Source organism: Marmota marmota, unplaced genomic scaffold (genome assembly GCF_001458135.2).
Source record: "Marmota marmota marmota unplaced genomic scaffold, marMar, whole genome shotgun sequence".
NCBI classification, from domain to species: domain Eukaryota; kingdom Metazoa; phylum Chordata; class Mammalia; order Rodentia; family Sciuridae; genus Marmota; species Marmota marmota.
This window is the reverse complement of record NW_026000174.1, coordinates 62,869,370-62,883,383: the sequence shown is the minus strand read 5'-3', so window position 1 is coordinate 62,883,383 and position 14,014 is coordinate 62,869,370. Positions and strand designations below refer to the sequence as shown.

The 14,014-nt window shown below is 40.2% G+C and overlaps 1 protein-coding gene across 2 annotated transcripts; it reads right to left on the bottom strand.

Annotated features, from left to right (window-relative positions):
- Window positions 1-457: 457 nt before the first annotated feature.
- Ms4a1 (membrane spanning 4-domains A1) lies at window positions 458-13,329 on the bottom strand. 2 transcript variants are annotated; one of them, XM_048788915.1, is made up of 7 exons: window positions 13,191-13,329; window positions 7,684-7,849; window positions 7,117-7,236; window positions 5,785-5,841; window positions 3,947-4,183; window positions 3,113-3,214; window positions 458-2,212 (listed from the first exon to the last, which is right to left on the bottom strand). In XM_048788915.1, the coding sequence occupies exons 2-7, from the start codon at window positions 7,831-7,833 to the stop codon at window positions 1,994-1,996; spliced, it is 885 nt and encodes a 294-aa protein (XP_048644872.1). In that variant the 5' UTR covers window positions 7,834-7,849; window positions 13,191-13,329; the 3' UTR covers window positions 458-1,993. The 2 variants fall into 2 exon arrangements, with proteins under 2 accessions (XP_048644872.1, XP_015333501.1); XM_015478015.2 differs by having other exon boundaries at window positions 458-2,215; window positions 13,191-13,328.
- Window positions 13,330-14,014: the final 685 nt, after the last annotated feature.

The window sequence follows — 14,014 nt, the reverse complement described above, 5'->3', positions numbered from 1 at the left end:
AGGAGTTACGTGAATTCAGTAAAAACAATTACTTGAGATCATAAAAATGAGTAAAATAAAATTTCTAAGTAAACCATGGGTTTGGAGAGGGGTCCTCATGTATATTTCAGAAGTAGGGAAAATAAGAAATAAAATCTTGTATTTTTTTGAGTTTTTTCTGACTTCATTATTGTTTTCAATGGGTCTGCCACTGCCATTCCCTTTTCTCTAATTAAAGCAGGAGCAATGGTCATGCATTCTGGTCATGCTGTGATTGCTGAGAGTGAGCAATACATTATTAACAACACAGTCCATGAAGATATACTCAGGATTTACAAATGTACTGTCACAAATACTAATTACCTGACCCCTCACCATTCCAGTTCAGATTGAGTGTATGTGAATATGATGAACCCCCATGGTCCGACATTTCAAGATTAAAGAAGGATGGGGAGACACTCACATGAGAATCACCTACTTCAGACAAGAACACAAAGCTTTATTCACTTACAGCTAATTTTGAAAACTTAGCATGGAAAAATGGTTAATCTCCTTTTTTAAAATTGTAATTACAGGAAATATCTTCCACAGATTGTCCTTAACAAAGTGGAAATATCACAGGAAATGAAAATTACCTTGTCCCATACACCTACCACATTTGGAAGTGGTAGATTACAGCTTTAGGTTGAAGGATGATCTCAATGTCTTCCTAGGTTAACATTCTTCCTAGGTAAGGTATTGTATCTCTGAACATGAACAGGAATTGAAAAGCAGGATGGCTTTTGCCTGAGACTTGGCACTTTAATTATGCTGTTTTCACACATGGTCTTCTTCCTGAGGATGTCTATGATACTTAGTGTCTGCATTATATAGTCTTCCAGCTAATTAAATACTTATGCCATAACTAGTTTTATGACTGTTGTGAATTTCTAAGGTTTTTATCCAAAGGGGTAAACTCTGATTCTGACTCTCTTTGTAACTCTCCTAACATCTTCTGGTCAGAGTAGCTTCTTGATAACAACTGATAACATGGCTCTGGTAATTTATGCAGACATTGCAGTCTGGTTGCTTTGAACATCACCAGGATTTGAGTATGAAGATCTGTGAATGAAACAAGGTTCTCAGGATTGCTAGCTGTGACTATGACAGGTATGTGTTCACCTCTTTGAATTACTTATAAAATAGGGATAAGCATTCTTTCTTGAACATAGATAATTAAATGAAATTATTTTATGAAATAGTCACCTGTAAAGCATTCTATAAATACATGTTTTGATTATTACCTGAGATTTGAGTACTCATGGTATTTTCTCTAATCATTCTTTCTTCTTTTGCCTATAGGTTAAAAGGAGGGAGACAACATAACCGAGGGCCAGAGTAGGAGTTGGGGAACTTTAAGAGACATGTTCAAATATAAGCTGTACTATTTGGACAATTAAGGGACTGGGTAGTGACCACTTAGAACTTCCCTAATGGAATGCTGATTCTCCAAGAATATGTCATGGCGTCAGCCCTATGAGATATTTATGGATTGATTCTTTATTGCTTATCGTTATCATTTTATTTCCCTTAAAACAATGATACAAAAGGAACTTCAACAAAAAATGTAGATGGGAAGGAGTTAAAGATAGCTTAAAGGAATGGCATGAGTCAGTCATGGATCTTTTCTACCAGATGCTGAGTCGTCCTGTTGCTAATGGAAAAAACAACTACAAAGCACTACTACTGTAAAGCCTAGCCAAGGGGAGATCTAGTGGGAAATCATGTTCTGCAGCACTTATTCTGCTTTTTTCCAATGTGTGAAAGTTTCCCCAAACAAGAAATAGGACATCACAATCTATTATAATTCCCACATTTGCTGAATGTGCTAGAGATGGGGCTGTGGTCACTCCAGCAAAGACCAGATGGAAACATGGAGAACCAGTACAGAGTGCCTTAAGAAATGGGGTAACTATGTCTCTTAGAAGCTAAATACTAATGCTTAAAATAGGCAGCAAAATCCAGAAGAAACAGTTTAAGGAAAGCTATCATTTTCTATTGGTGGGGATTCCTGATCATGGGGAGGTTCTGGAAAATTTATTTCTGTTTCTTCTCCTCCTTCTTCTTCTTGGACTGGAATAATTTCAATGTCTTCTTCATTCTTTGTTTGAGAAGGTACCTCAGTTAGCTCAACCACTTCTTCTTTTATTTCAATTGTCTGTTCTTTCTTGTCTTCAGCTGACAGAAGAACCACCTTCTAGAATACAAACAAATTTTTCTTGACCTTTACCATTGGCACCTCTCTCAATCATCTCTATACATATTTCTCAAAAGCCTTCAAGTTTTTAGGCTACTTATGTTGCTTACTATATGCCTCCCAACACCAGGATTAATTTCCCAGGTGGTGAAATCCTTATCAAGTCACTTATCAAAACTGAAGTCTGAGTAAATCCCCTGGGCTGCAGGCATTTGCCACTTTGCCTGGAATGATCACATAGCAGGGGAAAAGAACACTGCAGTAATAGAGGATTCAGACCCTGGTTCTAATTTGCCCTTAGTGGTTATAGTCCTGACAGAGCAATTTTCTCTCTCTGATCCTATTTTCCAAAACTGCACAATAAAGGGATTAATGATGATTTCTAAGTTCTGTTCCAAGTCTAATGGGTTGTGGTTCCAAAGCAGCTGTTACTAGATCTATCACTGGGATATTCATATTTCCCAACTTTGGAGCCTTTTTGGACCTACCTACAATTTTGGAAGAGAAACTGGGAGAAATGGGTGGGAGGAAGAGAGGATTAAAGAGAAATGAAATAAAAGAACTAGTGATTTAATCTTCAACCATCCGTAAACATCAGGTATGGAATCATGACAGCAAGTGGAAGAAAAGGTTAGTGAGAAGGTTCACATATTATAGAACTATCCCTTCTGTCTAGCTATAGAATAGACATATTTCTAATTTCAAAGACAGTTTTCTTCATTGCTAGCAGTTAGTATTTTCTGCTCTTCAGAAATACAGCAAGACTTTTTTTTTTTTTTTTTGGTGTGTGTGAAGTTCCCAGTTCCAAAGTCTCATTGGATCACATTATCCACATATGATCCTTTGTAGATGTGAATTTTTGAGAGGGGTGTTATGGACAGATTGGTTCCTACTTACAGCTTGGGGCCTGGAGCAGGATCGTTTCCACTCATTCTCAACAATGCCAGCAGTTACAAGTTTCTGGAAGAAGGCAAAGATCAGTAACACTGACAAAACGCCCTGAAAAACAATGGAAGAATGAAGGTGAGAATGTAATAATGGCACAGAGAGTATGTTTGGTGTTCTGTAAATGACTGATAACTAAAATCAAATAAATGATTAAAAGATCTGTTCTTTAGCTAAGTAATGACTCCCTGGGAAAACCATTAGTATGGAAGACAGTGACTTTATAACCTGAACCCTTAATGCAGCTTCAGGCGTACAGCAGATGGTTAATGCATGTTGCTGACAGAAGAACTGTCAGTTGAATAATCAGTTTTAGGTAAGAAACAGTAAGTGCTGAGTCCTAAATTAAACTGTATTCAGCTTTCGGTGCAACCCTCCACAACTGAGGGATGAACATTTTTTCCCCTCAAACTCTGATATCTTAGGAATTTCTTCCATGTTTATATTAATAATTATGATAGATATTAACACCACAAATGACATTAATAATTAATGTTGAAACACTTAATACTTTTTATATTCCATACACTGTTCTAAGTGCTTTGCATATATTAACTCATTTATTCCTAAAAAAGAAAGAAAGACAGAAAGAAAAGAAAACGCTATAAAATGACTGCTATCACTATCCTCATCTTACAGTTGAAACTGAGGCAGAGTATAGGTAAAATTCTTGCCAAAGCCACATTTGCAAAAATTAGCAGACTTAGACATTATAGATCTGGAGTTGATAATTGGAATAAAAATGACATATTTCTTCCCTGGAGAGAAATCCAATTTCACACTTACCAAGAACATGGATTGTATGCTGTAACAGTATTTTGTGGATGGAGAGTTTTCCTCAGAGGGATTAGTGGGTTTACAGTTGTATATGTCAATATACGACACAGGAGTTTTAATAATATTCAGACTCTCCATTTTTAAGAAATGTGAAATCGTAATATTGAGTATGTCCATGATCACAAGAATTATTCCAGAAATGGCAGCGAAGAGGCTCAATGAGTTCATTATTACTTTTGCTTGGACCTGAAACAGATAAACAGATCCATTAACTATGTTTAACTTCCATTTGGGAATTATCAGTGAGGAATCCCAGATGTCATTTCTCTGACACCTAAAATTACCAGAGTTTTTTTCTAATTGGTTTTTAGCCCCATTGTCTCTATAAATAAAATCTACATTGTACATATACTGTATTTATGTAAATAAAAACTCAAGTATCTTGTTCCTTTTTTCAGTCTTCTCCATCTCATTTGATGATATGACCACCCATTCAGTTTATCAAGCCAAGCATCTAGGAATGATCTTTGATTCCTGTATTGCATAACCTTATACTTATTTTACTGGCACTCTCCTACCTACTAGGTATTTGATAAATATTTGTTGAATAAATGAAGATGAATGACACCTAGGAGGCAGAGGAGAGAGATTTTTGCATTACACTTAAGTATGGTACTATGGGTATAGGTTTGGAAGGAGCAGATAGCACCCTCCAGGACTGTGGTGTCAAAGAGAAGCAAGGAGTAGCAGCAGCAGCTATGACACCACTGCCAACTCCCTGTTGACATAGGATTCAATCCACCCTGGTCAACCATCTTTCAAGATACAGTTAGGGCTGGCGTCTCTGGGTAGTATAGGTGAGAGACAGTCAATGTGGATGTCCTGCCTTTCAGGGATGGTACAAGGTTGAAACAGGAAGATATATGTGACAAGTGCCACAGTGTCATGGGATTGTTGATGATGACTTTACAACACACACATATTCTATCCCTGGCCATGTGATCTACAGAGGGCTACTCAGTGGGTCTGGCTGCATTTGGATAATAGAATAATTGATCTCCCCAAACTGAGTTTGTTAGACCACTTTTAGAGGGGACCCATCTCAGTTCACGCAACCCCCTCACTGACTTTACAAGTACTCAGACTTTACAAGTGACTTGGCTTAGTAAGTGCAAGTGTTGGGAGAGGCTTTTTTGAGAGGAAACTGGCTGTAAGCTCCTCGTCACCCATCCAGAATCAGGTGCTCCTCAGGGCAGAGTCTTCCTGGGTGTTTTTTTTTTGTAGGTGTTATAAGAACAAGAGCACATGGAAGCTTCTAGCTTCTGAAATACTGTCACATGTTTCTCCATTCCATCCTTATACTGATTTCCCCTAGTAGACACAGGAATGGTAACCATTTCCTATGGTACCATCTCCATCTAGTAGGTGACACCTCAAGAGGTTCATAGAGAAACAGTCTTGCTCAAGATTATAACTTAAGATTCTAACTGAGCTAGAGCATGAATCAGTCATAATGTTGATGACGCAACTGTCCTCAGTGCTGGTCTAGAAGAAATGGCATGGCTTTCAAAAGGTCTGTTATTTTCACACAGCACTTAACGCTGACAAGATTTTAAGCACAGTCTTCATAGCTCTGCCTTTAGCTGTGCTTCTAAGGACATGCATAAAGTAGATCTCACTTTCAGGTTTTGCAGGAATGAAATGACAGCCAGCCTTGTGGAGGATCCTTTGCTTTTGAGAGTGGAGAGTCTGTGATTCCAAAGCTCTTTAAGGGTCCTTCCTTGTTTTCAACTGAGAAAACAGCTATTTCTCTGATGTGTGGGAAAGAAGGACATACGGTTACTTGCCAGACTCTTCCTGGAGGTTTTCTCTGCTGCTGCCAGGAGCGATCCAGAGGTAATATACTATAAGAAGAGAGGTGAGGTGGTGGGTTGGGGGAAGGGGGAGGGAGTGGGAGAGTTGGGAAAAGGGGGAGAGAGGGAGATCACATTTTAACATTGAGAACTGGTTGTAAAGAAGTCATGAACATTTCCAGCCATTTTCGCTGAACCATTAACCCATTTAATCAAGTGCATTCATTTCTCTTCAGTCATATTTCTTCCTTATTCAGGTTGGCCTATGTTCAGTCCATGTTATTCAACCACCTGGGAATGTGTAACTTGGAATACAGTAAGAGCAAAGAAAACCCACATTTTCTTGTTACTCAGTACACCAAGCAGATAGATATGCCTTAGTTTGTTTCTTCAAATTGAATCAAAAAGCAGCAGCAATAATAACACCACTACTCATTACTGGTGTAGATTGTAGTCAGCCCCAGACCACCATCTTTCAAGCTACAGTTAGGGCTGATGTCCCATGTAGCACAGGTGAGAGGGTATCAGTGTGAAGAAAAAGTTTGAGGAGTTTTCTTTTCCTTGTGTTTGTAACTTGTGAGAATGTTCTTTGGGGCCACAGTGATGCCCATGAGGTGTGAATGAACAGAGAAGGAAGAGTTGAATGTGAAGGCCCTTCATTAAAATGTCAGCTGCCCCCGGAAAGAACCGTGGTTGTTTCTCATCTTCCTTTCCTGATGTTCATGCTGCAAATCAGTGGGAAGCTCTTATTCTAACTCATTTCTATTTGTTCTGAAATTCTCAACTCTGGTCTCACAGTGGCAGCCAGGAAAAGTGCTCTGGGGAAATAAACATCGATGCCCCATGCCATTCTCAGGTGGGATTTCAGGTTTGGAAAACCTGCAAATGACACAGCCCAAGGAAATGTTGCTGAGCTCATAAAGGGAAATTTATTTGGGTTGGGACTAATTTCACCAGGTGCCACAGTAAGTAAACAATTATAGGGAAGAAGAGCAGATGGGCGGACATGCTGCCTCTGGCTTTCCCAAACACCAAACATCGAGTGCCTCCTCACCTCCAGAATCGACTGACTGGGGAGGCCCAGCTTGGAACACTCTTTCTTCCCAGTGTGGATCACACAGAGCATCTTTTTCTGAACTCATCTGAAGCATGACCACTAACCCTCAACCCTGGGAGCGCGCTCGCTCTGTTTAGCCAACCTCTCTTCCCACGAAACCAATAATCTATTTCCTGCCCATGCACTTTCCTCAGTACACAAATGGTCTACATTTTTTTTTAGTATTTTTTTTCACCATTTTACAAGGGGTCATTATATTTTTCACTCACCAGAATGCCACCCCAGAGGGGATACCACACAGTCACACAGATGGGTGCATAGACCCCTGTGGGGATCAGCAGCAGCCCTCCCAGGGCCATGTGGAAGAGCCCATTCATGATCTGGACAGCCTGGGAGAGAAGAGGAGGAGGATGGTGGATGAAATCATCACTGTTGGCAGGCAAGGGAAGGTGGGAAGCCTTGGCTGTAACTTGGAACCCTGCCAGTTGCCTGTAGGAAGTAGCAGTGGTGCCAAGGATTTTGCCTTTTTCTTCTTCAGATACATTTTCCCCATCATATGAGGACATTTCCAGGAAACAAGCATTCTAGCAATAGACTGAGATGAAAGGCCCTTAAAGCTACATACTTCTAAACCAGTGGTGACATCAGACCCCCTACAGTGACCCAGTTGATAACTTCTTTGGCACAACCCTGTGTGGACCTGCTGTGTCACATAGGGAGCATGCCAGGTCGGATAACACCCCTTCACTTTGGACTGAATCCCACACATGGCCTGTAGCATCCGCTTCTGTAGACCAGAGAAGCTCTAGATTTGGAGTGTAGGGTGACTGACTTACCCCCAAAGCCTTAGATTCCCTCATGAAGAAGCTTTGGGTGGGGCCCACCAGCGGCAGCGTCCCCTTGAGGTTTACTTTTGGAGCAGGTTGCATGGAGATAGGGCCCTTTGTAGGGAAAGTTCCACTCACGGAATTTCTGGGTGTTGTCATTTTGTTCTCAAAACTCCTAAAATTAAAAACAGTAATAAAATAAGGAGAGCGAAGACCAGGTCTTTGATAATCTCCTGTCACGCATCTGAATGTTTCTCTCAGCCTTCCCTCTGTGTGTCTTTGAGGGTAGACAGCGCTCCTCCCTGCTGGCCTGGGATCTGAGGCAAGACCTACTACTGGGTTCTGAGAACCATCTGCAGGGGCTCTTGGGACACGTGGGCCTAGGAGTCTCTGCCAGCATTCTCCACAACCTGGCTTGGGGCATACTTTACCTTAAAAGAAAGCTCCATGCATGTCTGTCCACATGTCACAGTTGTCTTCCTTCTTCTTCCTTTTTCCTAGTGCTGGGGTTCAACCCCAGGCCCTGTGCATGCTAGGCCAGGCACCAGCACGCTACACCCCAGCCCCATCCAAGACTTGTTTGTCTCTCAGTCCTGGATGCCTTTATTTATGCTTCACTATTGGAAAATGTACTTTCTATTGACTTCTGTTGCTTAGTTTCCCCTGCACATTGCAACAGGCCAGAGAACACAGTGAGGACTATCCTTAGAATCTGGAGGGGGCTCTAACTCTGTGACCTTGCGCAACTCATGTCAAGAAGGTTCTGTGATGCTGCATGCAAGACTGCAACCTCCTGAGTCTGATTGCCTGGGTTTAAATACTAATTCACCTATTTGCTCTGAGGTGTTTTAAATTCTTGGGGTCTCAGGTTCTTCAACTATAATATGGGATCAATAATAATTGTTGTTTTATAGATTGCTGTAAGACTCAAATAGGTGCCTTTTCATGCAGATGTAGCTCAGATGTCATCTCTTCAGAGAAGCCTTCCCTGAACCTTCAACCTATAGTGCATACTCCTCTCCCTCACAACAACATGTTTTATTTGCTTCTTGGCATTTATCCTTGAGGGAGATTAGCTGTATTGTGTCTCTCTTCCCCAGAATGTAAGATCCAACAAAGTAGAGATTTTGTTCTGTCTTGGTCAGTATCTGTAATAATGCTTGAACTTAATACCAGGCACTGTGTCTCCTTTTTGTAGTTGTGAAATGGTGGCTCAGAAAATTAGTCAATTTTCCTGAGGTCCTTTGGCAAGTATGGAATGAGCTGGAAGTTACTATGGTCCTCTCCAAAGGAGTAACAGTAGGGAGATAAAATATAGAGGTCATCAATTGTTTGGACCAAAGGAGATGATTTGACTATCATTGTTTTAATTTATCCTTGTTTGTCAGCTGCTTGATGAGAACTGTGTCTGTATTATTGGTGAGGTAATGTCTATAATGGCTATCATGGCTAACAGCAGCAGTGACCACGGATGGGTAGATGTTTTATTTTTCTCCTAAATAGTATATCACTAGGGCAACTCTATTTCTACAAATTCTTCAACAAATATTACTATAAAATAGCATCATATAAAAAATGACCATATATATATACATAAAACTAGAACCAGTCCACCTATTCCTAAGGATATTGTAGATTCTCACAGCTTTGCCTTATCATTAAAATAATTATACTTAATGACTTCCGTAGTATCCAACTCACAGTAATGCCAAAAGGTCAGCTGGTAGATTAGCAGGAGCTACTAACTAAACTGGTCAAAATGTGTTATAAGTAGGATTTTATTTTTACAGGTACTATAATCAGCACTGATACTAAAATGAAGACTCAGTTGATCATGCACTACCCTATTTTATTATAGCAACTTCTGCAAATCTCTTCTGGTTTTTGAAGGTGCTGCCATTTCCATGTCTATTCACTAGAGATCTTACAGCCAATGCAGGTCTGGTTTGCATAATGACTTTTAGGTCCACTAACTCCATCATGTACTGAGAAGTTCAAAGCCACCTGACTTCCTCTGCCACTCAGAATAGCTTTGCATTTTTATCCTTTCCGCCCGCCTGGGTGCTTGTCTCTGAGGATGCACGTTCTGACTTTTCCCCCTCTGTGCCCTTCTGTCCATCTCCTTCCACTAGAATGTTTGCTTTTCCAAGAAATGGGTTCTTCCTTGCACCCACAGTCTCTTGCTCCATTTGTGGCATTACACTGCAGAAACAGGTTCACCTCTGTTGCCTGTCACTGTTGTGATGATCTCTGTATAAATTTAGGACATTAGCTACCTTGCTCATTTTCAAACTATTGCTTTGAGAACATAAGATAATTTGCAATTGATAAGGTACCAAATATTCAAAAACCGTTTGTTATTACCAGATTGTTCTTATGACTAAAATGGGCTACCCTGCCCCCAGTCCCAAAGCTCCCTTTCTTAAGTCGGCCAATGTCCCAGCCATGACCCTCCATCTCCCTTTCCTTTACCCCTGCTTATTCAATCTTTGCACTCTGCTGTCTTCCTCCTGCTTCCTCACCACTTACTCCTCAGCGATTTGTGACTAGTTTCTGTTGGAGTCACTCCGCTGAAACTTCTCTGTTTTAAAAAAAAATGTGTGGCAAAGTCAATGTCCCTTCTAAGCAACGTGCCTCAGATCACTTTAATTCCCCTATTTCCCAGGTTTCAAAAGTTGGAGCCAAATTTTACTCCATCTCCTTTATTTTCCTTTTCAACCAATGGCCAAATCATGCCATTTCTCCCTCTGCAAGTTATTTTGCATATGGACCTTTTTCTATATTCAAATATTCTATGAGTTTGGTTCTCATTTAGCAGAAAATTCTTTTTTTTTTTTTTTTTTTTTTGTTCTGTAGATCGAACCCAGGGCTTCATGTAGGGCTGGTGCTCTACCACTGAGTCACATCCCAATCATTTCCTTTTTTTTTTTTTTTTACTTTTATGTAAGATGCAACAATCTGCAAAATACAACAGAGTATATTCAAGATTTAAGTAAAAAATTACCTATTTTGTCTCTTTTTAAATTTTTTTCAGGCAATAAACCCTAAATCGTTTTAAAAAAATTTGTTCTTATTACTTACACATGACAATAGAATGCATTTTGTTACATCATACATAAATGGAGTATAATTTCTCATTCTTCTGGTTGTACATGATGTAGAATCACACCAGTTGTGTAGTCATATGTACATAGGGTACATGTCAGATTTGTTCTACATTATATATCTTTCTACCTCCATATTCCCTCCCTTCCCTTCACTCCCCTCTACCTAATGCAAAGTAACTCTATTGTTCCCTAGCTACATGCCCCTTATTGTGAATTATCATCCACATATCAGAGACATTCTCAGGAAAGGAAACAATCAATAATGCCAAGAGAGAGCCTACAGAATGGGAGAAAATCTTTACTACATGCACCTCAGATACAGCATTAATCTCCAGTATATATAAAGAACACAAAAAACAAATAACTGAATCAATAAATGGGCTAAGGAACTGAACAGACATTTCAGAGAAGAAGAAATGCAATCGATCAACAAATATATTTAAAAAATTTTCAACATCTCTAGCAACTAGAGAAATGCAAATGAAAACTACTCTAAGATTTCATCTCACTCCAGTCAGAATGGCAATTATCAAGAATATAAGCAACAATAAATGTTGTCGAGGATGTCAGGGGAAAGGTACACTCATACATTGCTGGTGGGACTGAAAATTGGTGCAACCACTTTGGAAAGTAGTATGGAGATTCCTCAGAAAACTTGGAATGGAACTACCATTTGACCCAGCTATCCCACTCCTTAGTTTATACCCAAAGGACTTAAAATCAACAAACTACAGTGATGCACTTTATAGAAGCTCAACTCAAAAGAGCTAAATTATGGAACCTCAACAGATGAATGGATAAAGAAAATGTGGTACATATACACAATGGAATATTATTCATCCTTAAAGGAGAATGAAATGATGGCATTTGCGAGTAAATGGATGGAGCTGGAGAATATCATGCTAAGTGAAATAAGCCCATCTAAAAAACTGAAGGCCAAATATTTTCTCTGATATGCAGATGCTAATCATTTTCTTTTCTAATCTATTCTTCAGAGGCTCCTAGATCAAATTCTCTAAATCTCTGCTCAAGTCATGCTTTTCCTGAGCTTCAACTCTTGCTGACCTGTTACTGCCAACTAGAGAAACCCTCTCCAGGCCTCTCTAGAGCTTTACAGATCAGCTGCAAGGACTTCCAAAGCTCATGTCCACACCAGAGCCACCGGTCTGGACATGTCTTCTACCTTCTGGGAATCTTCTCCATTTTGAAATGCTTCTCCCTCCCTCCCTCCCTCTTCAAGTTCTTTCAAACTCTGCTGTAGACATTCATACCCCCTGAGACTGTTGCTTTTTCTCTGCACCTGATTGCAAGAACTCCCCCTTCAGAGCCCACAGCTCTTAGCATTTGTCACATCTCACTCACTACTTTCATCCTAATATTTATTCTAACTCTTCTATGGAGTGTGAATTCCCTAAGGGAATTATCTCTCCCACCAGGATCACACAGGGAACCTGCTTCTTGCATATTGTGAACTCAATAAAGTTTAAACTGAACATCAAGTTCAGTTACTTCCTCTGAGCAGGTTTGCGAAAGCTCAGGATGCAAGTTCAAAAGGTGACTAGTGAGATCAAGTCATTTTAAGGGATACCAGGAAAGGAAATCAATCTCTCTCTCTCTCTCTCTCTCTCTCTCTCTCTCTCTCTCACACACACACACACACACACACACACACACACACACACCCCTTCCAGGAAACCATTATGACAATGTTAAAATTATTACTTGCTGCTGTCAATAGAGCTTCCTTCTGTCTCTAGGGCCCACTCCTAATCCTGGCTTCTTAGGTTATAGATTGGAGGTGGGATTTTGTAGTCAACATCCTCTGCAGAAATGTTAGCTGAGGAGGTTTAACATCACCAAAGTGTACTAATATTTAACAATATATCTTTGAAGACAAAAGCATTTAAAGCAAAATTCATGGAGATATTTTCATAGGACTGTGATTGATCATTTTCTTATTTGATAGCAGGCAGTCCTATACACTTCTGTATTTTAGTTTATCTAATCTTCATAATGTAGAGGAGAATTTCTATTGGTCCCATTTTATGGATGAGGAAGCCAAGGCACATAGAGGTTTAGCAATTGGCCTAAGGTAGAAGGCTTGCAGGAGGCAGAGCTCCAGCTTAAACCCCGTAGGTTAGAAGCCGTGCTTTAAGGTACATGCTCCAATCTGCCACTTTTGTAGAGTGACTCTGAGTTGGTTGTCCATAGTAGTTCTGGAGAGAGAGAGAGTAGCTAAGGGTGTGGGCGAGAAGCAAGCCTTGAAATCACCCTGGCTTAAATCAAGATGCCATGACGAAGTCTGACAAGAGAAGCCCTAGAGTTAAAACAGAATCTCTACTCTTTAAGATCATCTTATGCCTTATCACCTCCCTGTAGTCACTTAATCAAAGGAAACGGATTTCTTACCTGGCTCTTCAGGGCTCAAGGGCTGATGTGAATGCCTGCCGCTGGGTTCAATCCTTGCTTTGATTTCTCAAGAATCGAGGCCTGGGGGTGGTACTTCTAACAGAAATCAGGTGACAGGAAATCAGTAGCTTCTGCTACCTTGAGTTTTGCTCCAATTATTTAGGTTTGATATAAACTGACCAGAGCCAAAGGAGATACAAAAAAAGTTTCTGCTTCACCAGGAGGTTTCACTTCCTGAAAAACACCCCAGGGGACCGCCTGGTACCCTTCATGGTACCTCAATTAGAAGAATTTTTGCAGCCCCCACCCTGTGAGCAGGTGTGGACGGTGGGTCCCTAGGGAAAGAAGGGCTCTAGAAATTCTCCAAAGATAGGCTTTAGGGCTGCCTTTTGCCCTCATGTTTCACTTTTATCGGTGAGTAGGTGGGGAGGAGGTATCCATGCGGAGAATCAAGAATTATTGTGCACATACACTTGGGAGTGCTGTACTTTTGTTTCCCAAACATTGGCCTCATTTGCTCACGTTGAAGGTTTTTGCAGACCCTATATGTCTTATATCAAATTTAGCAGAAATGGCCTAAGAATACAATATGGTGCCCAGAAGCTTAAATCCATATTTGGGGATATAAATTGAAATAGTACTTTTTGCATGGATCTGGCTTTTTTCAGGATGATGCATGGCCATCAAGCTTGGTGCTAGATCAAATGGAGAACTGGTGGAAATTGGTGGCACCAGGAAAGTCATTTGGGAGATGAATCAAGGAAAGATTTGCTTAAAGGTATTATCACCCCTCATATCCATATATAATCTTTATGTTCATAAGT